Here is a 26,224-nt window from a genome sequence, read left to right on the forward strand (position 1 = left end):
GGGGGGGGGGGGAGGAAAGAGTCATGCTGGAGGAGAGGATGCTTTAAAGAACTCTGGCCTGTTCTGTGAACTCTCTAAGGGGATTAACGATTTAATGAATTGCTCATTGGAAGCCATACGTCTGGGCGATAGGCAGTGGAGCGAGGCAGGGGGTGGCCGTCACAAGAGGGCTCATGTGAGGCCGTCTATTAGGGAGTTCTGACAGGAGGCCTGACTTTTATAACATAGTCCCTCCTTCACATTATATCCTGCACTAAGCACTCAATGGCTAACATGATTTATGTGTGTTTTCAAGTTTCAAATCAAATCAACTTTTATTTATATAGCACATTTTTAAAACGATTTTTGGTCGAGCCAAAGTGTTGTACATTTAATGATGACCTTAGAGTAAGGACACTTACATCTAATATAACAGCACAGTTTGTGCAGAATATCAGTATGAGAAAACGACACCCTCTGTCCTTAGACCCCCACATCGTACAAGGAAAAACTTCCAAAGAAAAGACCCACAGTTTAAAGGAGAAAAATGGGAGAAACCTCAGGGAGAGCAACAGAGGAGGGATCCCTCTCTCAGGACGGACAGACGTGCAATAGATGCCGTGTGTAGGAGATAATACATTTTACAGCGTAGGACGTAGACCTACGAAACAGATAGTGCTCTTTTTTGCAGGTGATAAGTTCAAAAGGTCAACTGACTTTTTTTTTAGAAACATGACTTGAATACTTTTTGAGCATTTTCTCTTCATGAAAATCTCTTATGTTCATTTTCAACTAGTGGCTGTCTTTTCTGACTAGGCTTCAATTGCTCTTTCTTCTTAAAAAATGCAGTTTTATGAAGTTTGCAAGTTCAACAGACAATATGTTTCTTTTCCTTTTTGAGAGCTTTTTCTCTTACTTACAAGAAAATCTCCAATGTGCATTTCGAACTAATCCCCAGTCTTTTCTGGGGGGGGGGGAGGGTTCGGAAAATACTTCAAGGAAAAATAATAAGCACATGCCATTGTTGAGTAGAATGTTATTCAATGAAGAAAGTTTAGTTGAATTCTATATATGTACCCTAAACGTTTTTGTTTTATAATGAAGGTATTGATGAAGGTATTAATGCAGCGATTGACTGTTTGTAAAAGGCAAGAATTAAACCCTAAGTTATATATTGCACAGACATTTTCAATAAGTTGTGAAAAGTCTCCAATGCCTTTTTTGTTTTGTTTTTAAAAGTGCACAGTTGTATGAAGTTTACAAGCACAACAGGTGGAAAGCAAAATATGTGTGTGAAAGAGAAACAGAGACAGGATGGGGTGGGGAAGGTGAGACAAATTTCCCCTGCTAACCACACTGTGTGAATGAAGGGAGTGCACTTGTTTCTTCTGTGTGTGGAGGGCAGAGAGGAAGGAAGGGAGAGCAGGGGAGGGCAGCAGAGAGGCAGAGGGAGGCAGACACCGACACCTCAGCACTCACACAGAGGAGGAGGGGGGGGGGGCGCAGCAGCCGGCTCTCGATGGGCAGGTCTGTGTGAAGCAGTCTACCTGTTGGAGCTCATTGCGGGAGACGTGTCGGACTCACGCTGATCGTGGATCTGCGGGGAACCAAGTGCACTTACGCGGCATGAAAAGCGCCACCATGTCCCCCAGACTGTTCCTCTGCGCGGTGTTGGCTGTGTACCAAGGGACAAGAACCTGCTGTGGATTTAACATAGATGAGCGGTTTCCCGTGATCAAAGAGGGGAAAACCAAAGGCAGCTTGTTTGGATTCTCAGTCGCTCTACACGAACAGCAGGGAGTCCCCAACAAGTACCTGTAAGTAATCAGCTGTGCATGTCTAAGAACACTTCTTTCTCCGTTTTAAGGTTATAATACGCAGGCTACGCACCTGCTTTAGACCAGGTGGCGTAAGGAAAAAGCCATTTTATTCTCTGCCTCAGAGAAGCTCATTGCGCCTACTTACTGCGCAAAACCCCCCGATGAAGGTTTGGAGTATATTGCGGTTAACACCTGTGACCCGATACACTTCTTGTAAAATCATATACTTCCCTTTTTACAAGACAATAAAGTAGTTCCTCTCGAGCAAACACCTGTTGAAAAGCAGCGATGCGTTTTTTTAAATGTGTATTTCTGCATAATTGACGACCTGTGCCAATAATATAATTATCTTTATCGTTTGACTGTGCAGAAGTTAGGCTACTACCTTGTTCAGTACAAAAATGTGTGTAAAACAGGAAATCTGAGGTGTACAAATATAGGCTCTAGACTCTAGAGCCTATATTTGTACACCTCAGATTTCCAGTTTTTTCAGAGAATATGTGTGTTAATAAAATACACGTACATGTAAGTGTATTTTATTAACACACTCATTCTCTATTTAATATGCTTTTCTGGCTGTCAATCTAAAACCTTGAAACATACAATTATTGTAAGGTTCATTCTCCAATTTTGACTCAAATATGATAGAAAATGCATAATTGAATAATATAGAAATGTCATGATTCCTGTGATTTGAGAGGAACTTGCATTTTTGTTTCATGTAAACCTCTAAAACACAAGCCCACAACTCATCTGGGGCTTGCCTTTTCTGTGGAGTTTAAGACAGAATCTGAAGTGTATTTTAAGGTCACGTGGGAAATGAGGCTTTGTAATTGTTTTTATAAAAGCAGTTTCAGAGGGTTCAGGGTTCTTTGGTGTATGCATTTTGGAATGCACAGAAAGCCTTTCCATAGCCCGCTCTACTTTCTTTCCACCTATCCTGAGGCCATTACATTCAGCAGAGAAACAAGTTGGTTTGTGTTTCACAATAAAGGTGTTCATTGGCCTGTAACACTTATGGGTGCTTATCACCAAGACATGAACGCTCATGTGGAGCTCACAGTATTGGGGGGGATTTACATGAAAGAACATGCTTTTTGTTTTAGGAATAGCTGATGTTTGAGGAAAAGAATGTGTGTTCCTGTGTGTAGCTTCCCTGATGAAGGCTCCTCAAACTGTATCATTGTTTAGTGTAGGATTTCCCTCTGCTAATTACAGTGCCCCCCCCTTGTCCTTCCGCATCCATGATCACACGGCGTGTCCATAACTTGCTGTTATCTGTGTCCTCGTTCTGCTTTGAAGGCTAATGCAGGAAGAAAATAGCGTCGACGACCCACTTCCTGTGTGTTGTCACCAGGGAAGGGAGTCTGAATGTTTATCGGCCTGAATCTCTGCAGAAATGTCCCCCAGTTTATAGAATGGATACTAGTGTCTAGCTGATATTTGATCAATGTGCCATCTTGGCCCCCTTTCCCCAGTGGGGTGGTCTCACTATCCACAGACTGCAACCCAAGAAGGGGACCACATGGTTGGTAAAGAGGCTGGAGGCCTTTGGGGACAAGGAGACTGTTAAAAGTCTCATCAGTCCACTGCTATAGCTAAGAGGTTAATTCATGCTCAGTTGATTGTAGCTTTTAATTTAGGAATAACAGATTTTTGCCAGGAATGAATGCTGAACACATGCCTTTAGATTACACTCACCAAAACAAACTACTGCAAGCAACATATCCATACTCCATCCACGACCCATATTTAGATTTGACATAACGAGGCGACCTCTCATTGACATCCATGCAGGAGGCCACGGTTTTGTATCCCGAAACCAAAATCCCATATTGACAACACGACTACGTTAGGAGGCATCTGGCGCAGTTGATAGAGCCTTGGTGTTGGGAGCAGGGGGTCACAGGTTCACCCCACTGCAGTCAGCATGTCGTTGTGTCCCTGGGCAAGACACTTCACCCCAAATTGCTCCTGTGGGGATTGTCCACAGTATTGAGTATTTAAGTCACTTTGGATAAAAGTGTCTAACAAGTAACATGTAATGTTAGTACGTAAATGCACGTAACTATGTTAGTATGTTAAACTTAGTTATACTGATCTTTTGCTAAACCTAGCCCAGTTTTCTTGCCTAAACATAATCAACTAGTTCCAAAAACTGTAACCGTCTAACAATGTTAAATATAATCGCCGTTTTGGGAGTTAATGTCGGTTGTTTAGGTTTGAGGCATTTCTTAATCTCAGAACTAATAAGACAGTTTCCCTTCAGGTAGAACTATGTAGCTGTTTTGAGCTAAGCTACCCCAGACAGCTGTTGGGCGGTAGCTTAATATTTAGCATTTAGACATGAGACTGGTATCAATCATATTTTCTATTAGTCTCTGCAAGAAATTAAATATTTGTAATTCCCAAAATGTCGAAAAAGTACTTACATTTCAGGAAAAGTTAAGCAACAAATAACACTTAGCTGCTAGATTTGCTTGCCTGGTGTGTTGTGGTGCCTTAACAGTGCAGTTTATTTCTGAAGTGAGACAGGAAAATATTACAAAGAAATGTGACAACCCCATTCTTGATGTGACTGTGACCTGTGATTCAGATGGAGAATGTCAACCTTCCTGCAACTTAAATGTCACTTTCACTTTTGAATTTCTCAAGAAAGATTGTTGTCATTTTTGACCATGTTACTGCATCTCCTTTTCAAACAGACTATCTGTTATCTGTGGAGCCACCACTGTGAATAAAGACCTCCAGACGTAGTTGTGTACATACTCTGTGATTCTAAAGACACAACACAACTTGCTGATTGTGAGTCTCATGTTTGACTTGGGCTGGTTTTACAGTGCTGTCTGTTGTCTGGCTTTATTGTGGCCCTAGATCTGTCTCACCGCACCCCAGCGCTGTTTGTTAGATGTTTCCTCATTATCGCAGCTAGAGTGAATATTTGAAAAATGCAGGAACTCTGCGTATAAACCAGTCGTAACTTGTACAAAGTGGCCGTTCTTTGCGCATGCATGAGTCAAACAGAGTCCAGGATGAAAGTCAAGAGAGAGGGTTTTTCTACTCCCACTTCTGCAATAAAGGGAGCGCAGTAACGTTTTTCTTAACCTCTTAAGATGGGGGCTATTATCGAATTAGTCTGAATCTAGCAGTGCATTTTGTCTCAGCTGAAGCAATTTAAAAAAACATTTTTGATTTCAGGGGGGACCAATTTGTAGGCCAACATTGCTTTTTCTTGGGGAATGGCTCCACCTGAATTATCTCAAAGCTACCTGAGGCCAATTTGTACGGGGTATTCACTTCCCCACTCCCCCCTTCTCTTTGAAACACCCATTAAGGTCTCTGAGAGATTTTCCTGAGAGGGCTGTTTTTGTTCTCGCTTTGAGCTGGGAGGAGGGACCGGGCAGTCAGCTGGCCACCTATTGGCTCTTCCAGTCCCCTGACCCCATGGTATGCTAGGAATGTATTACCCTACTCTGCACAGTCACAACCTGCCAGGTTTTCAGGTTGAGACAAGACAGGAGTGAGTAGTTCTGGGGACTATTTGGGAACACACACAAAAATCACTCTGTTTCTCCCTCTTCAGACAAAGATCCCTTAATTTTATGGGTGGGAACCTCTGTGAAGAATTTAATTCCTCTGACTGATGAATGTTTAATCAGAGTTGAAGTGCTTTTGCTTTTTCAGCTCATCCCTGTCTGACTGCAGTGGCCCCAGGCTATGAAAGTCAGCCTTTTCATTTGACGGGGCTTTCCCCTGCGAGGTACAGATTAAACTGGGAGTGCTCAAAGACACACAGTATGATTTTTGGTTTGAACACGCACAAAAACATACAAATCACTTCAGCTTTGTTGATAAAACACCTGATTTCTCGATCGAATTTCTGTTTTGCAAAGTTGATTTGATGCAAAAAGTCACGTATTAAAAAAAAAAAAAGCAAAGAAGCTGCATAAGCATCCTATATTATAATTGTGTAGGGCTGCACATAATAATAATAATAATAATAATTCCTTACATTTATTATGGCGCTTTTCCAGATGCTCAAAGCGCTTTACAAATACACATTACACACATGTGACGGTCATGTACTGTGGACAATACCCACAGGTGCAAATTCAGGTGAAGTGTCTTGCCCGAGGACACAACGGCCTGACGCCTTGGCGGTGGGGGCGGGTTTGGAACTGGAGGTCCCCAACGCCACCCTTGATCTGATGATCAATGCACAGCCCACTGCGCCACTCCGTCCCATAAGGACACATTTGTATTATTAATTAAGCCGCTGCTTATTTTCTAGATTAATCGTTCTACAAAATGTAAAAAATGTCTGTCCCAGTTTCTGAAAGTCTTTACATTTCTTGTTTAGTCAGTCCTAAACCCAAACATATATAGTTTATAAGTTATTTTTGCATGAAAATGTACTTTTTCTAATCAATTGTTTATCAACATTTTTACCTCAGCTCATGTTCACTTGATTTCCAATGGCAACCTGTTGTGTTTGAGCAAGTACAGTATATCATAGTATGGAGAAACACACTAGGTGTAGTACTCGGAGGGTATCTTTTTGCACAGAGTATCACTTACACTGAAGGCCCAATGTGTTAAATGACATGCTGTAGCAAAGAGTGTAAATGGTGCAGGTGAGTATGTCCGATTTGGCCGTGATCCAACATTCCCCCTTGTAGTAAAGCTTGGTCTTTGTCTCTGAAGTAAGGCGTCAGGCCACAGTGAAACATTTCCAAATAACAGTCCTGTGTTGTCCATTAGACCCCGATACATGCATTACATTATCGGCACTACGACGTTGTCCCTGTGAAAAAAGGGGTTATAGCATCTGAAATAATCTGTTACAGAGAGACACGTAAGTCAATTTTTTTTCCTTAAATTCACGGTTGCTATCTTGAGTTTGTAATTAACATGGTACTGTTTTCACTATATCCATGCCTAGTGAGCTAAATAAAATACTGTATATATAATATTAAAGGGCACTCCAAGACCATTAGTGAAAAATAATTTCTATATCCACCCCAAAACCAACCTCCCTGGTGGGGGACTGCCTACCCTCCTATTGTCTTCGTTTTCCCCCCCTTATTTTGGTGTTCTCGGTCAAATTTGACCGGTCCTGTTTTAACTGCTATTACATTAACACAAAAATCATTAATCAGCACCAAATTTTATTTATCACCCTTTCAAACAGTAAATATTGTATCAGACTACTGGTATACATGAAGAACTGCAGTACATACAAAGAACAGACACTGAACATGGATTGCGTGTGTCAGGTGTGATCCCTGTGGGGGGATGGGCACATAAGAGTGGGAAATGTGTCAAATTGTTCTGTGTGTGTGTGTGTGTGTGTGTGTGTGTGTGTGTGTGCGTGTGCGTGTGTGCGTGTGTGCGTGTGTATGGCAAGGGCAGAGGTTCTCTCACCCACTATAGCATCTTTTTTCTCCCATGCAGCCAATTTTTTCCTCCCCCCCATCATCTGAGTGGCTTAGGCTAATATGCAGAACTTGTGATTGCTAAAGCAGAAAACAAGTGTGTGTGTGTGTGTGTGTGTGTGTGTGTGTGTGTGTGTGTGTGTGTGTGTGTGTGTGTGTGTGTGTGTGTGTGTGTGTGTGTGTGTGTGTGTGTGTGTGTAAATCGGTCAGATTTGACCCGAAGACAACAGGAGGGTTACTTAGTAAAAAACATTTATTGAAGACTTGGTCATATTTTCAGCTGCAGTGATATAGTAGTTTGCTAGAAAAAAGTGAGAAACCCTTCGGGATAAGACCTTTTTAAAAGTTGTTCCATGGCTTATTAAACATCAATAAATCTATTAGTTACCACTTGTTAGGCCAATATGAAGGGTGTCTCATTTTAAAGTTGTACCTTATGGTAAAAACCGAGAGAACCTGAAATGTAGAGTGTAGTGTGGAAGTTAAACATGGTTTGAAGTGCTTTCCAATTAGAGCCACTGCTGTACCAGACCTCTCCAAAGTTAAGTGCAAGTGTGTCCATAGTGACCGGCCCTAATCTTGTTGGTATTTATTGGCTGTATCCAATCAGTTGGTAATGGCGTGGGCTGCATTATGTTTAGCAGCAGAATGAATGACGGCTTCTAATAACATGTTGAAATGGATCCCAGCGGGACTTCGGGCCTCCCGCTAATCTCCACAGAGCAGATTCTCTATGGTGGTGCTTTCATTAGAAATACCTGCAGTGAAGACTGTTTCTATCTGAACAGAACTGTAAGAGATCCCCCTGCTCCCCCCCTGCTCCCCCCCTGCTTGTACAAATGCCCTCAAACAGCATGGAGAAGAAGCTGGCCCTCCACACCCCGGGCTAATGGGGGCTACCTGCAGCTAGAACAACTATATGTTTCAAACCTTTCTCTCTTTAGTGACATGCTCCACCTTTGAAGGGAAGGGATCCTGAAGTATAGGTTTACACTTGTTATGTGTGGAAGTCAGTGAATGGGGTAACTCGATATCTGTCCTTAACAATAAGGCTGCGACTAATGATTATTTTATTATCGATTGATCTCTCATATTTTTTCTCGATTAATCCTTTGGTTCATAAAATGTCCAATCAGTCCCCTCTAGACAAACAGTGATACATTTCCTGCTGCAAATATAACAATTGTGTTTTAAGTATAAAAGTAGCCGAACATTACAGCAGTTACAGGACCATTTCTATCATTTAATTATGAGATATAAATAAGCATGTTTTCCAGTAGTGATATTTAATCCTTCATTCCATTTTGCTTGGAAGGACTCTAAGGAAATCCTTAAGGCTCCAAGAAACACAAATAAGAAAAGTTACAATACAGCCATTTTGCATTTAGAGCTGCAACAAAGGATTATTTTTCAGATTATTATCTAGATTTATTGCTAAATCATTTAGTGTATAAAATGTCACAAAATAGTTTGCCATGCCAGTTTCTTAAAGTGCAAAGTGGTGTCTTTAAATACCCAAACGATATTCAATTTAGTATAATACAAAACAGAGAAGAGCAGGATATCTCCATGTTTAATGAAAACAGCATTTTCTACAATTATTGCATTAAAAAATACTTTTAACGATTAATCATTTATCAACAAATATGGGGATTATTTTTCTAATCCCCATGTTTCTACTAAGGGTTGCAGTCCCACTCAACCATACTACATGTATTAAAACACATATTATAAAAGGTCTTCTATAATAAAGTTGATAAGACATTTAAAACATGTGATTAACACATGATTAATAAAGGCAATATGTGCTGCCGTGGCGTGTTGTGGATGCTTTTCAAGCCTCAGCAGGTGAGAGCAGATGTTTCATGCACACACCTTCACTGCGCTTGTATAAGATGAGTAACATCTGAGTGAAAACTTGACTCCTTTCAGGCACGCTAACCGTGTTTCTTTCTGCCCCATTACAGCTGTGACGTAGTCCACCTTTAAACCCCCCACTATCCCCTCCCCCTTTACATACAGCTGGGGTCAAAATGTTAATGGGAATGTCGTCTCTGGTGAATACAGCTATGGCTGCATGATGTGGGGTCACTAAGAAACACGTGTCCAGGCTCAGTCCAGCTGTGTATCCATGTTTGTATGCATGTATTTCTCAGATTTGTGTGTGTTAATCGTGTGTATCATTGTTGTGTTGTCAGTAGGGACTCCAGGCTGTGGGTGGGCACAGTTAGCAGACCAACCTACTACAGACATAAACCAAAATAACATTGTGCTTGTCAGACAGGGTTTTACTCGTCGCTAATGAAAAGTGAGTTAGTTTATTACCAGGGGATGACCTGCCATGTTTAATTTGTAACACTGGCTCTAAATGAGTTTGCTCTCGTGTTACTGTTCGACCAATGGCAGATGGTGGTCTTCAAACAGGATGTTTGTCCAGCTGAGATTAGACTCCTGTGTTTGTGTTTGAGAACTACAGATGCATTTTATTCAACAGTATTAAATTGTTCTACTGCTCGTTTGATTAATGCATTACACTGTTATTTACATATTATTTCCCCTTGTGACCTAATTACCATATATCACATTGAAACCAGGTTTTCACTTCCTCTCTTTCTAATTCAAATGCATATTTTGCTTTTTTGTATAAAACATCCAACCTACAGCTGAGATGTGAGTATCAGAGATTGACAGAGATAGAAAGGGCAGGGCTAACGCTTTGAATTCGGTGACATTGAGCTCAGAGAAGCATGACTAAAAAAACAAACACTTTCAGGCTTTCAGAAACAAAAAGCAGATGGGGATGAATCAGTATTCTGACTAGGTCACACAGGTGGACGCCTGTTTCGGTGGAGTTACAGTTTAACACAACTGCCGGTGTGCTCATGGTTTACTAGGTGTGTCAACGGTTATTCATCACTGACTTCCTTTTACTCTTTGCATGTTTGGTTAATAATTTACAACCTTTGACGGCTATACTGAAAGATTGGTCTTAATATAAGACACTGTTAAAACAAGAATAGAAAACCTTTTTATGGTAAAATCTGGTTGTTGGGATTGAATAAATACTGTAGATATATTTTACTTGTACAGTTAAAGGATATATGTTTAGTCTGTAGAGTTTTAATCCATATTCAACCATATAAATACACGTTTTTACCATAGAAACAAATGCTCTTTTGCCACATTCTGTAATTGACAAGAAAATACATTCCCTATTTGACTGTATTTCAAAATGACAGATCATTTTGTGATATTGTTTATAAGCGTTCAGTATTTGGGGTTGTTGTTCGGGTCGGGTGATAGTTCCATGTCAATGTTAACTATGTATTTTATTTATATGTATCATGTAGTCATTCACACATTTATGGTGTCCAAGCTTGTCTTTCTGAGCATGCTATAGTTTTAAAAAGAAACTGTAAGACGTTGTGATTAACACATTACTTGACATGATCAATATTAGAACATCTCTTTATTAAAATCTTAAAGTAAAAATTGAAGAAAAGTGAAAGTCCTGAGACCCAATGGTGTGCTGCCACTTTTCATTTAGCAGCAGGTTGATGTACCACTGATTGTTCAGAGAGGACTCATCTGTTACGCACACACACACACACACACACACACACACACACACACACACACACACACACACACACACACACACACACACACACACACACACACACACACACACACACAGGCAATGTGTTGACAAGGTGTGCTTCCTGTGAGTAGTCTGATAGCAATGTGCGTGCTCACTCTAACCGATTGCCCTGTGAGAGTGTTTCCTGAAAGTACAAAGAACGGGGTTCATCTTAGTGCTATTGTAACAGAGTGAAACCAATAACACACACACACACACACACACACACACACACACACACACACACACACACACCATGTACTACCCAGTAATTGTGGCCCACACTGTAACACACCATGTCTATCATATCAACCCTCCTCTCGTCTTTCACTGAAGTCATTACATCATAACAAGAGTATAAAGAATATCTCCGCCCCGGTCTGCTCCTGCTTAATTCAATCTGCAAATTGAGTCGCTCTATTCAGTATTATCTCCATTTATTGCTTAGTGGCTCTAAGTGGCAATGTTTTTTGGTGGAATCGATATGAGTTGCGTGTAGGGCAGTATCTTTATATCCTGATAAATACTCAGGGTGCAGTAGGTGAGTGTGTTTGTGTATCTGTTAAATGGATTTAGGATTAAGGGAGTGGATTAATGGCTTTTTGTGTGCCTGTTCTTTGGTTGTACTTGTTTCGCAATCCGGTGACCTCGCCGTGTGCCACAGTGCAGAACGGGGAGTGTCAAAGCAATTCAGCTGTGCGCTGAGAGTGGGTGTTATTCATGCTTTATCGGACCAGGTCCACCATGCGTTAGGCCCACATACAGTATGTAGACCTGTTTACTCATGTTTTGGTTGTTTGTTTGTTGAACACTTTCATTCTTCAGCAAGTTGACATATCCAATTTTTACCAGACCCAAACAGGATTGCATTTCTCAGCAATGTTGCATTCTTTACCATGTCAGTAAAAGCCAATAAACTAAAGCTAACATTAATGTCGGCTGTCCTCCTTTTAGGCACTTAAAGGTGGGGTAGGTAAGTTTGAGAAACCGGCTCGAGATACACTTTTTGTTATATTCCATGGAATGCTCTTAACATCCCGATAGCAATGAATATCTTAAGTGCTTTGACAAAAAATGCATAAAACATGTCATCTGTGGAAGCCGTAGTTCTGTAAAAAGCACGACCAATAGGATGGCCTACCTGCCTGTCAGCCTTCCATCTGTGCACAAACTTATCTCGTGCCCTCATTGGTCATGTTTGTGTGTGTTGGAGGAGGGGCTCTGTAAGGAAGTGGCAGATTTTTTCCGGCTGTGTATTTTCAAATTCTAGCGCACTCGAGCTGGTTTCTCCAAAATGACCTACCCCATCTTTCATCTGTTGAAAGCACACTTACACAAAGCTCATATTTTGCTTATTTGTGTTGACTTTCCCAACAGCATTTGTCAACCCCACAGCTTGCACAAAGCTTTCCCTTTCAGAATATTTACTTTCTGTACATCCATTTGAAGGGTGCAGGTATATGTTTCATATTTAATATGAGTATCGTGAACATGCACTGAAGTTCTACATGTTACCTGAACTAAATCCTACTAATCATGTTGCAAAAACAACAAACCAACTTTGGTTGTCTTTTGCACGAACAGATTTAGCTAAATCTGCTTGATTAATGGAAGTGTTGACCTCCATATCGGGACTTATATTACTCTGTTCTCCTCACATCTCTGAACCTCCTCAGCTTTGTTAATTCACCAATCCTCCCACTGTATCCCCATGCAACAACACCTTGTTACCAGGGGCAACATCTGCGTGTGTCAGCTTGTTTCCAAAAGGCTTGATTTTTAAAACATTTTAAATTCACCTTATACCAATTCATCCGTACAGTATTGTACAACAAGTGAAATTGGTGGAACCATTTCTTAAGTAATAATACTCATTTTGACTTCTTACTTAATTTATATGATCTATATATGTATCACTAGTTCTTAAAAGAGTGCATATCTTTTTTTTCTTTACCCTGAGTGCTGCACCCTGTGACAAACTGGTTGCCCTAAGCCTTATCTGGAGGGGTGATCCATCACTTTAGTAAGGCTGACACACTCAAACACACTCGCCACAGCTATAATGCATCTGTGTGTCACACACTTTCTCTCACTTACCCATGTTTAAATATTTATACCGCTTGACTTGTAAAGGCAGGGGCTAGCGAGGTGAAAAGCAGCGTGCCAGTTTGAGACGTATATCATGCGTTTCATCACACTCGTGTTCAGACTGGACCCATGAAGATGAATATCCTCAGATGAGACGGTTTTTTTTCTCTTCAAGCACATTGTCTATTCTTGTTAGATAGAAAATGTCATCCGAAATGGTTTAGTCATCTTTAATTAAGTTTAGTTTCTTGGTTTCAGCGCTGTTGATGTTATTCTGAGTCAGGTGGGGGGTTAGCTTTACACAGGCTTACTTTTAATTAACTACCAGAGAGCTACATGTGTTACGTTGAGGGTCTTATGGACAGATGTGTGTTTACCAAACTGACAAGGCCTTGTAGTTTTCTCCTCTTCTCTCCTGTGAGACAAAGAGCGATCAACCTTTTGCCCCCCCCTTCCATCCCTCCTTAGGTTTTTCAACACCTCCTCCCCCAATTTTTTTTTGCTGCTGTCAGGAGCTGTGGTGGGCAGCATTGATTAAGAGATAAGACAACCTCTGTTTGTTTAACTAAGCACCGTGCACTGATATGAATATCCAGTAGTTCATCTAACTCCCTTTTTCTGGGACTTCCAGATGTCAAGAATGCCGCTCTCACCTTGGCTGGGTGTGTTCGCCCACAGTAAATGTTTGGTTTAGCCAGCCCATCACTTGTGAGGCTGAGGGGGCGAATTTCAACATGTCCTCAGAGCTGGAATGCATCTGCAGGTTGCCCCCCCCTCTCTGGGCCTTTCACAGCCTGTTTATGAGGAGGTGATGAGCAGGGAGGGGAGCATGCAGGATGTGAGGTGTGTTGTCATGGCCGAGGCTTTGTTACTCAAGTTTTAGAAATGTACACATGTGATTTCAGACAACCTCCTAATCCCCTTGCATTTAGTGACGAATGTAAGGTCATCAAATTAAAAACTAGCTTTTTCAGTTGACATTTGGAAAGATGTATTTGCCTCATACCACCTATAGAAAAGGTTAGCTACACTTGTTCAAGTTTTTTTGGTTTTAATCAACAAAGGAGCTGGAGGATGGATCTTAGTTACCTTAAACTGGCCCTAGCTAGCTGTTTCCAGTTATCATGCTAAGCGTAAACTAAGCTAACTTAATGTAGTTTCATATTTACTCCACAGATATGAGAATGGTTTTAGCAGCCCATACAAATACAAGAGCAAGAGAAAGATATGTTATAGGCTCACTTTGATAATGTTTGATTCCACTTCCTCCTCCCATTGAACGGTATGAGTCCCTTTATGCAAGGAGATTAACTTTGTATAAAGTGACAAATGTAAGGTCATCACATTGAAAACTAGCTTTTTTGTTGACCTTTGAAACATGTTTTGTTCTCTTACTAATTATATAAATGAAATGTTAAACTTGTTCACAGTGTTTGTTTTTATTCAACAAAAGGAGCTGTATCTAAGTTACCCTTTAAACAGAGCAAAACTAGCCGATCATTGTGCAAAGCTAAGCTAAGAATTGGCTGGCTGTAGTTTTATTTTAACAGCACAGATATGAGATTGATAACTCTGAGGGACACTTTAGCAGCTCCTAAAAAAACAAAAGCTAGACAGATATGTTTTATGTCCACTTTGATTATGTATGAGTCCACTTCCTTCCCATTGGTCGGTAAGAGCTCCAGCTGCCATTTTTCATTCCCTGTTCTAATGTAGTTTTTTTCAAAAGTCCAATAGGTGTATTTCCCACTATTCCTTTAAAGGTCCCATGTCATGCTTTTCCGGTTATTACCCGTCCCCTTGTGTGTTATGAAGGTTTTTATGCATGTAAACGGTCTGCAGAGTCAAAACCCTCAAAGTACACCCTGTAGCGAGTAAAACTCTAACAAAGAAAATACCTCCCCAAAACACCTCGTTGGAGATACGTCACTGTCCATTGATTCTTCAGGTAACTCATGATGTCATGTGTTACCCGGAACCAAATGGACCAATCCGTGGAGCCACTACGTTACGTCCGCGGAGCCGTTACGTTAAGCCCGCGCTGATTGGTCCAAATTGACCAATCCACGGACTTCCTCACACACACACTCAGTGCAGGCAGCTCTGCTGATCTCTCCTCCCTGGCTGCAGGCTGATAACAGACAGTTGGGATTGCGGCGAAATTCTCTCTGCAGACCCATTCTCACAGCGTTTATCAACCTTTTTCTTACTCAATATCAAGCCACACTTATTGTTTTTACTTCGTCTGTGACTTTGTGTGTGCTCAGGGTGAGTTTGGCTGTGTTTCGCTGTCGCTAAACAAGGAAACCACACCTCCGCGGAGCTCAGCGCGATTCACAACGTCCCGACCAATCAGAGCACACTGTGCTCATAGGGAGGGTGGGGGCTGGAGCTATTGGAGCTACAAAGAGCCGTTAAAGGCAGAGAGTGAAATTCAGTGAATACACGTAGTTTACAGAGATGCTGTATGAGAAACCAAAGTGATTTTGGAAAATTGGTTTGCACAATATAAATCTATTCTAGTAGACCTCAACAATGGAATTATGATCAGTGGAAATGGCCATGACATGGGACCTTTAAATGAAGTTGTTGCCTTCCTGGAAATAGCACTTCCCAGTGTTAAAGCTGTGTCTTCATGTACAGTATGTCAAACCTGCGGTGTCAATCAGCAGAGTTGAATTTCCACAACAAACACAGCTGACCCACGCGGCTCTGAAGAGACAGTGAGACAACAGTCATGTTTATAATCTTAGAAGGTATTTTCCCCGGTTTGCTGAGAAATGCGCTCTGCCAGCCAAGTTACCCACGCTTCCTTAAAGAATTTGTGATTAGCGCTGTACTCTGTGCCCTCAATTTCTCACAGGTTTTTTTCTGTGTGCAAAGTTCACACCTACTGGCCTCTAAGTGTTTTATAACAGTGTTGTCTATCCTCTTGGTTTTCCACTTTGCGCTTTCTAAATGTTTTGGATATTGCTTTGGTTTTCACACACGAACGGCTGACCTTGTGAGTGTTTTGAGACACTGTGCCGTTAACAGCTGAACAACATTTAATGTGGCCATGACTCCTGATTCAGGTAGACAGGATAGTCATGTATGCAAAAAACACACACTTCTTGCTCATATGTCTGCACACACATATTGTAGATTACAGAAGGGGCCTCCACACTCACAGGGGGCTTTGTGGTCCTGGTTCTCCTCATATCACTCATTGTCTCTCACTACTACAGACCTCTGTGGAATCTCAGATGCTGTCCACATTACTGAATGATTACCTGAACCTCCTCCTCCTCCCTCTCTACTGGAAGCTGCTGGCCTCAGAGGCCATGTTGGTTCTAGCTGGTTGTCATCACTGTGGCAAGATAATTGATTCATCGCTGATAATGCCCATCTGGTAGCAGAAAGAAGGGATAATTGAACTTTCTGATACAAATAATGGCTGTTGGATGTCTGTGTTTCATTTCATGCATCAGTGAGAAATATTTAGTGTAGAGTATTGTGGTCACTTTCTTTTAGTTCTGGCCAATTTTCTTGTAATGAGATTTCATTAGAAAAGCATAACTCTTTAACTAAGATTATAAAGGTTGGCATCGCCTGCTTATGTGGAATATATATTCTATTTACAATTTAATATTGCTATTGCTGGCTGCTACTTCAATAATTTAGACTGTAACCACACCGAAATACAATACAGTGCAATATATACTTTTCTACAATTGGCAATATTATTACTGGCTGCTACTTCACTTCTTTTATATCCTTACCTTGATAATGCTGCTATTTTTTTACTTCTGACATGTACTTATTTGATTTATATTTTATTAATGTGTGCTTGCCTCCTTATTTAAAGAAGTCTATTTATTTAATTTTTTTGCATTTGATCTGAACTATCCCCTTCGCTGTCATTTTTATATTTTCCCCACTGTAAGATTTCTGGTTGTGATTCTGATCTCCAAGATAGTAAAATGTGGAAGTACCAGATCTATAAGGGGGTAATTTGATATTAGTTAAGCGGAAACAAACTCACATAACTGATTTCCAAACTTTCTGAGTGGTTTCATGCTCAGGTGACACATCAGAGAGTAAATAATTGTGTCTGAGCTCTTGAGAGGTTCTCATGATTAGATTGCAAGTTTTAATTTAAACCAAGGATAGGGTAATAAAGGGTTTAGTTGCAGATAGAAGCAAGGTTTCTCATGATTGGGATAATGGTGAATATCCTTACAAGTGACTTTAAAACAGATTGCAAGTTTGAATGGGGGCATTTTGTATATATGGGGGGTGGCTGTGACTGGTGCACAGTTTCTCTGTTTGTATAGCAACCCAATATCCTGTGAGTCATCTGTAACCATCCATGGCTTACCTCAAACAATATTTCACTAAGTATATGATTTGTTTTTCATGTAAATCCTCGGACATCAGGTAGTTATGCCTCATCCTTCAGGCATGTTTTACCTTTAGGAACCTTATAATCAGCCTGTAACAATGAAGAGCTGACTCATAAGAGACATTTTCGAATGACCTTACAGTAAAGGTACACACAATATATGTATTTATTCTTGCTTATCAGTGGGCTTAGCTGCCCTTCAGTTGAAATGACTAACAGCTTGACTCACCACTTTCCACTGAAACCATCACTGGCAGCAGCATGTCAGCCTTAAAACCAAGGATGGGGTAATAAAGGGTTTTGTTGCAGANTAACAATGAAGAGCTGACTCATAAGAGACATTTTCGAATGACCTTACAGTAAAGGTACACACAATATATGTATTTATTCTTGCTTATCAGTGGGGTTAGCTGCCCTTCAGTTGAAATGACTAACAGCTTGACTCACCACTTTCCACTGAAACCATCACTGGCAGCAGCATGTCACATGATTGGGATAATGGTGAATATCAAGTGACTTTAAAAAGCGTTCTAGCTTGCAATCATGGAGAAGTACATAATAGAGCCTTGTTTTGATAACACAGGAATTATAACGTAAGAAAAAACCCACTTATGCAATATTGTTATTATTTTTATTCATTTATGCACTAGGGCCTTATGATTTATGATGACATTATATAAGATTGTTTGATTTTTACAAAAAAAGCTCTACAGAAAGACGAGTCCTATCTCTGATGAAATAAAAAACAATGTGTGTTAACTTAAAAGAAGGTAAAGTGATTCCAGTATTATCTAGTCCAATTTAATATTTTTAAGTATAGTTTTTTCGATTATCAAGAAATGATCGTCAATCACAATGATTTTGGCCGGGATAATGGTGAAATCTTCATATGGTCCACATTCAGAAAGTTTGAATGAAGACACACTTTGACTACTCTATTGTTTCCCACATTGTACAGCCGGCCATGTGTCACAAGGACACACACACACACACACACACACACACACACACACACACACACACACACACACACACACACACACACACACACACACACACAGTAAACAAGATTGTCGGCACCTTCCTCCCACAAAGTAGAGCTAATAAATCCCTCGCTGACAGTAAATAGAGTGTCCCAGCGCAGAGCCGTGTAGACGAGTCAATCCCTCGTCTTCAAAGATCTGTGTGCGTTAGAAGGTGCTGATGTAGGGAGGATCGGGTGAGTGGACAAAACATCAGGTCCATCACCAAGAAGCTACTTTGTGTGTGTGCGTGTGTTTTGCCCAGACTCGTCACAGGTCACTGCTCCACTCCTTCCACTATTAATCTACAGGTCACTTGAAGTGTGTGTGTGTGTGTGTGTGTGTGTGTGTGTGTGATATACTGCGTACACACACTCAACACTGTCTGCCATTATGAATTATAATTCAATGTTTTCGGGGTCATATGTCCTCATTACACACTTAGGGTATTTTACTGGCACAGGGCTGTAGATGCACAATGATTGAGAATAGATGTACTTCATCTTAGAACCTGTTCTTATTCCCTGTGTTGAGACTAGAAACAGTATCTGTGAAATCATCCAGATTGTATTGTGTTGTCTAACAACATGGCAAAGCTGTGTTATAATCCAATAATCTTTATATCTATTCCTGTCTTTTTTCTCTTTGTCTCTGTGTCTGTCTCCAGGCTTCTTACAGGAGCTCCAAAAGAGAAATCTAATAATTTAAAAGATGTCAACGAAACAGGTGCCGTCTACTCGTGTCCCATCACAACAGACGCCACAGACTGCTCCAGAATGGACCTGGTCAGCACAAGTAAGCACGAGAGGGGATTCTTTATCTCAACATTTAACTGGGGAGTGCAGTGTTGTTATAACAGAGATCCAGTGAGTGAGATGGCCTGAGTCATACAGTGAAGGTAGATTACTGCAGTCTGCACCTTATCAGACTCCAAAATGAGTCTACAGCCATGCATTGTGAGGCTGTACGGGTAATCAGATATTTCCCCTTTATTTAATAACAACAGAGCTTGTGTAGACCTATAGCATTCAGCATTATTTGCTGCACCTCCACCATGAGCTCCAGGCTATGAAACATCTTTTCTTAATTGAAGGTTATTAACTTATAGACTTACCGCTCCACTACCTGGAGGTGAATAGGCCTGCCGGAGGCTACGAGTAAGAACCATAACAAAGAGATTCCTCATCACTTCTGATGTCAAGCGTGGCGTTGCTGCAATCACAGCACATTTGTGTGGTTAATATTTGTCGGGGCATGATGCAGACTGCAGGTAGCTTCCCTTATTGGGTTGGTTTAGTTGAAGATTTGGCAATTTGACATGGCTTACTTTGGACTGTATATTAGATTAGATGTACGTCATTGATGCAACAAAGGATTGTTTTGTCACAGCAGCAGCACATACATCCTGGTTTGTGAGTAAATATGACACTGGATTAACATTAGAAATCTTTTTAATAATCTGGATGTTTTATGCTTTATTTTCATTGTTTCTTTTTAAACAGTTTTAATCTAATTGCCACTTGTCCCCCGTAAACAGCAGATCCATCAGAGAGGGTGGAGGGCATGTGGCTGGGGGTGACGGTGGCCAGTCAGAGAGACCAGTTGAAGGGACGCGTGCTGGTGAGATGACAGCCATTTTTGTTTCTGTTAGTCAGTGTCACAGGTGGTGTCTTTTTATATGGTAATATTTACTGTAGCTCTGAGTGGTAACACGCTAAAATAAAAATAATCTCTGTATCTCAGTGCCACAGTCTGCATGTTGCAATATTTACTGCGTCATAAAACAACCTGATGACACACACACACACACACACACACACACACACACACACACACACACACACACACACACACACACACACACACACACACACACACACACACACACACACCCATGACAGAATGACACATGACAGAATGACACATATAGGTGGAAAGGCCACATAGAATTATAATGAAGGATGTTTGCCTTTTATGATTGATAGAGGAAATTAGCTCATTTTGTAGAAGAAATACAATTGTGTTTACTTTTTCCACATACATGTCTATTAATATTGGTAAATAAACCATTAACCCTTTTCCAGTTGGACATTTTTGAATTATAGTTTACCTCACAGTCTGCCTTTAATATTTCTATCAAATGCAATATTTTCTCATTTTTGAAAAAAATTCCTAATTTAGTTTTTACAAAATCTGATCAAAGAAAATATATATATGTATATTAAGAATATTCTATATAAACATTTTGCTGAAGAAAGTAAACATTTGTCATACAGCAACGGCAAAAACACCGCCTTAAACACAGGACACATTACTTGCATTTAAACAGAAATTATTTATTTATTTGGTGTTTGTTTGTCATTGTTTATTTTTTACGTGCAATACAACTGAACTAAGATGTAGGTTTTTTAATTAGTCTAGCTGTGATTCAGCCTCATTATTAGATACACTATCAGATTTGATACATTGTAAATCCGAGCAGTCCCTAACATCCCAGAATACTCCCTCTTCTCTGGTATCCAGGCGTGCGGGCATCGCTATGTGAAGATCATCAAAGGCGGAGCAGAGGACCAGTTGAAGATGATAGGAAAGTGCTACGTCCGGAGCAACGACCTGACCTATAACATCAGCGATGAATGGCAGACCAACGCTTATCAGGTCTGCAACCCCAACAACGATATGGAGGTGGAGGGCTTGTGCAACATGGGCATCTCAGGGGGCTTCACCGAAAATGATGTCTACATCGGATCTCCAGGCAGCTACGAATGGCAAGGTGGGCACTGAAGAGTTAACGTCAAAAAGAGGGTGTTTTGTTACTTATCACTGAAATAATGGGCTGGTTTCACAGACAAGGATTAAAGCCTGTGTGCTAAATTCTTGATGTAGTCTAACCCTGGGATTATTCTCTGTCTGTGCAGCCCATTGTGCATGAGGCAGACATAACATTGTTTTCTAATTCTGCTTTGTTATAAAGGGAATGTTCATGTAACGACAACGTGGTGGATTCCTGATCCAGACAATTTCTGGGACACCAATACCAAAAACTTTGGTAACATCAAAAGACGACACAGTTATATAGGTAAATAGCTCTCTATTCTCTAAACGTTCTCTCCATGCTTTTAAGGGCCTTTAACCCCTCCCATAGTCAGATGACGGTTTGATCTCCAATGCTTGTTTCCGCAGGTTACTCCGTTCTTGAGGAGAAGAAGCTGCTGAGCCAGGTCGAATACACGGTGGTCACAGGGTCTCCCAGGGACGAGTCCAAGGGCTCTGTGATGTTCGGGGTAATGACAGACAGCGACATCAAGCCGGACCTCATCATCCTCGGAGAACAAGTGGGCTCGTACTTTGGGAGCAGCATAGCTGTCACCGACCTCAACAATGACAAGTGCGTCTCTGCACACCGCACTGAACATTTCAAATCTACACTTTCTTTAGATTCTTCTTTCTTGTATGGAGTTCAGTCAAGGCTGGGATCCAAATACATGTTTTTCTACTCATGAGGTCCTTGGTTTTAGAACATTTTAAAATGAAAATCAAAACCATGTCCTACATAAAGACTAGATCTAGTAAAGTGCTTCTCAAAGTGTCGTCCGCGGACCACTGGTGGTCCGTGAGCGCCCCCTAGTGGTCCGTGAGTATATTGGTAACATTTCACATTTGAAATAAATAAATAAATTTAAGTTTTCCGCACTCTCGAGGGAATATTTCCACAATGGAGCTAGCTTAAGTTTCAGCTTTCGATTGCATGATATAGCCCAGCGCAACACCTTCATCACACATGTTGCCACTTGTTTGTACCATTTTCAGGCGATTTGTAATCTGTTCTAGAAAAACGATGTGTTTTTGGATATTTGTGGAGTTAGGTGGTCCGCGAGTGGTTTTTTATTGGTTAAGTGGTCCTTGGTATGAAAAGGTTTGAGAAACACTGATTTAGTATAATGTTTTCTTGCATCACAACAGCAACAAAAACATTTAAGACACAATCACTACAGGGAACTACAGGGAACTAATTGGAAGCCTTTTAGTTTAGAAACCTTTCAACCTAATACTATATTTTAATCATGAGCTGCTAATAATCTTAATTCACAGACTAAGAATAAGAAAAGTGTTATGTTTTCACGTGTAAATGGATCGTCTGTAACTCTATCTTGTGCTTTTGAGCTGCCTCACGCTCCGGTGCTCTGTAGCTATGATCTGCCTTGTGATGCAGAGAAGGCATGACACTGATGTATATCTGAGCTGAGATGAGAGAATAAAACCTGTCCTCTCAGCCGCGGAGATAAGGTGTTCGTAATGACATCATGGTGAAATCATGTGTCCACCTCAATGCATAGCGAGATTTCAACAAATATTTGAGATCCAAGGAATATAGTTCTTCTTTCTATGCATTTGCATTTTAAAGGTCCCCTATTATACTGTTTTTCATCAATATATTATAAGTCTCATGTCAAACATGTCTTTGAAGGATTTGGCTTGAAATATCCAACAGATCATTGCAGCATTACCCATAATCCCCTCTGTTTCAGCCCTGTTTCAAAAGTGCTGATTCTCTGTCTGTCACTTTAGATGAAAACAAGGAGCCCCTCCCCACGCCCCTCTGAGAGATATTTGGTTAAAAATAACTCAATGGTGCTCTAGGAGGAGATTCAGGTGATAAGGTGGGGGGGGGGTCACCTTGGTTGGTGATTGGTCCTAGAGCACCATTGAGTTATTTTTAACCAAATATCTCTCAGAGGGGCGNAACCATTAGCCAATCACAAACCAAGGTAACCCCCCCCCCACACACACACACCTTATCACCTGAATATCCTCCTAGAGCACCATTGAGTTATTTTTAACCAAATATCTCTCAGAGGGGCGTGAGGAGGGGCTCCTTGTTTTCATCTAAAGTGACAGACAGAGAATCTTTTTTCCTGAAACTTTCAGAGTCTCTTTCCACAGAAGAGACACATGTTGATGTAGAAGAGACATGAAGAAGAGGGGACACATGTTGATGTAGAAGAGACATGAAGAAGAGGGGACACATGCTGATGTAGAACAGGCGTGAAGAAGAGGATGTTTCATAATAGGTGACATTTAAAGTATATTCTTTTGACATTTTCTTTGCTTTTTACAGCTGGAATGATCTGATTGTGGGCGCACCGTTTTACTTTGACCGCATGAAGGATCAGGGAGGAGCAGTGTATATCTTCATGAATGAGAATGGATTGTTCCAAAAGAAAGCCAGCATGGTGCTGAAGGGTCCGGCGGCCTCTGCTTTCGGCTTTGCAGTGGCTGCCATTGGCGACATCAACCAAGACGGATTCCAAGGTATGACCCTGAATGCAACATTTGTTTTTACACTGACAGGATTGTGTAAATTAAAGCGAATACCTAATTCAAAAGTTGAAAACATGGCTAAGTACTTGCACCCAGATTCATTGATAAAAAAAACTACAGAATGATAGAAGTTCAATTCCGTTTTATGATGTGTTTTTATTATGTTGTTGTTGGTTGTGCATTTACAGTTCTCCTTGAAAAGTACAGTAAAAAGGAAGCAGTCAGTTTCTCATGTACAAATTATTTTGCGCTGTTGCTTTGATATTCTCTCAGCAGGGAAAAGTGGTAATGCATTGTGTTGTACTTGTGACTACTTCAATGGATAACACATTTGAAGTAGAGCAATGGTTCCACCTAGAGGCCCACTGTATTTGAGCAGACTGCTTTTGCATGTTTTTCCCCAATATGTCATCTCTTTTTTGTTTCTGTGTGCAGACTTTGCCGTGGGAGCTCCATTCCACGAAACAGGAAAGGTCTACATTTGGATGGGAAGTAAAAAGGGAATCTCAGAGGAGCCCAGTCAGGTAAATGTCAGATTTAGTCATGGATGCACTTCAGGCATTACAAAAAAAGGCCCAGATTCATTGTGTTGACCTCACGTGTGTCATTGTCGCCCTCTGTAGGTCATTGAGGGTAAGTCAGTGGGGTCTGGAGGATTTAACACCTTTGGCTACTCCATCAACGGAGGTATCGACATGGATGGAAACAGCTATCCAGATATTTTAGTTGGCTCTCTGGACGACAAAGTGGCCCTGCTCAGGTAGAAATAAGTTATTATTGTTGAGTGAAAGCTTGAAAGAAAGCCTTAAACCTGCATGAAAAGAAACTTTGGCAGAGCAAAGACATTATATTTCTCTTTCTGTTACTGTAACTTGGGCACTGTTTGATTCTCCATATCATATTTGCATTCAGGGCTCGACCAGTCATCCACCTAACCAAGAATTTCACGGTGAAGCCATATATTGTGGACCCAAATCAGTGTCCTGGAACTACACCATGGTAGGATTTTTTTCTCAGAACGTATAATTCTGAAACGGGATTATTTGATTTCAATGTATTAATTTGTGCTTTTTTATTTTACAGCATCACAGCGACACTGTGTTTGTCTTTCACTCTAAGCAATGGAAACAAAGACTTCAAGAAAGATACCAGTAAGCAGTCTTTATGATAAATCAGTGACGTGCTTAGACATTTTGAGATTCTCTTGTTCTAACCTAAAAAACAACAACTCTGTGTAATATAAATATTAACCAACTCTGGAGAATCGAGCTTGCTTAAGGCTTTTCCTAAACTGCTGTAATAACTGTATAATGTACTGTGTGTGTTTCTTTGTAAAGCGGTGACGTACACAGTGGACGCTGATATAGAGAGGAGGAGAAGCTCTCGTGTTCGCTTTGCAGACAATAATGATGACCAATACACCGGCACCCTCAGTCTGCCATCTTCCAAAAAGAAGTGTCTGACTCTGAAACTGATCGTAATGGTAAAGCCTCAATTATCATATGTTATTTACTGCTATGGGGGTTAGGGTTAGCTCTTACCCATGCACATATCTTGACCAATATAAATGCTTGGATGATTCTACAGTCACCTGTGAGGGACAAACTGGAGCCGGTGATCTTCTCCCTCAGCTTGGCGCTACAAGAACAAAAACCTAAAACCAGACGTGCTCTGCAGAACCTGGACTCATACCCAATAATCAGCCAGGAGCAGAAACTCACTCAAAAAACTGAGGTACAGAGAAGCCAACAATTGACATAGGTCTAATTGTAAATAACTATAGTAATGGCATGATATGATATTGTTTCTTGTTTTTCCTGCAGATTCACTTCCAGAAGGAGTGTGGCTCTGACAACAAATGCAGCAGTAACCTGCAGCTGACGGCCCAGTTTGGGGACAAAGATAAAATACCTTTTCCCAGGTAAAATTAAAATTCCGACAAATGTCACTTTTTTTTATGGGACATTTGGGGATATGTGTTTATTTACTTTCTTGCCACGACTGACTTAGATTAGAAGATTGAGACCGTTGTTATGATTTAGGGTAGGCCTAAAGTTAGCTTTAGCAGGCGATTAGGTTAGCTTAATTTCAAGGCAGAACAGAAGGATTTAACATGTTATACTTAGTTAATTTATCCATACAATTACGTTTGGACAAAGACAGAATAGCTTCCTTTTACCTTTGTTTACAGTCTTTATGCCAAGCTACACTCAGGGTTGCCAACTCTCACGCATCTGGCGTGTGACACACGCTTTCACTCTCAATCTCACGCTCTCACGCTCCCCAAACTATTCTCACGCCAAAACAAGAATACCGAAGACTAGAAACGGTTTTGAAAACTTTTGTCACGTAGTGATCGTCTTCTCAATAGAACATCTTTGATAATGTCTTCTGGCCAATCAGAATCAAGATAACGGTGTGGTGTTGTTGCAGGAAGTCCCGACGGAGAATACTTTTGCTGTAGTACATCTCTATATACATCGATACAACATTACGTGTTGATAGAAATCAACACGTAATGAAATAAGACCCCA

General features: G+C 40.8%; 1 protein-coding gene across 1 annotated transcript in view; it reads left to right on the forward strand.

The window, feature by feature from the left end:
• Positions 1-1,475: 1,475 nt before the first annotated feature.
• Positions 1,476-26,224, forward strand: part of itga3b (integrin, alpha 3b) — a 30,958-nt gene continuing 6,209 nt past the window's right edge. The window contains exons 1-14 of the mRNA XM_010795595.1: positions 1,476-1,796; positions 19,036-19,163; positions 19,906-19,988; positions 20,892-21,141; positions 21,343-21,447; positions 21,552-21,756; positions 23,488-23,681; positions 24,126-24,214; positions 24,314-24,450; positions 24,603-24,689; positions 24,774-24,841; positions 25,028-25,173; positions 25,278-25,424; positions 25,514-25,612. Of these exons, the coding sequence (XP_010793897.1) occupies positions 1,606-1,796; positions 19,036-19,163; positions 19,906-19,988; positions 20,892-21,141; positions 21,343-21,447; positions 21,552-21,756; positions 23,488-23,681; positions 24,126-24,214; positions 24,314-24,450; positions 24,603-24,689; positions 24,774-24,841; positions 25,028-25,173; positions 25,278-25,424; positions 25,514-25,612 (1,929 nt within the window). The 5' untranslated portion in view covers positions 1,476-1,605. The remainder of the gene's footprint in view (positions 1,797-19,035; positions 19,164-19,905; positions 19,989-20,891; positions 21,142-21,342; positions 21,448-21,551; positions 21,757-23,487; positions 23,682-24,125; positions 24,215-24,313; positions 24,451-24,602; positions 24,690-24,773; positions 24,842-25,027; positions 25,174-25,277; positions 25,425-25,513; positions 25,613-26,224) is intronic.

Source organism: Notothenia coriiceps, unplaced genomic scaffold, assembly GCF_000735185.1.
Source record: "Notothenia coriiceps isolate Sejong01 unplaced genomic scaffold, NC01 NC01_scaffold00037246, whole genome shotgun sequence".
NCBI classification, from domain to species: Eukaryota; Metazoa; Chordata; class Actinopteri; order Perciformes; family Nototheniidae; genus Notothenia; species Notothenia coriiceps.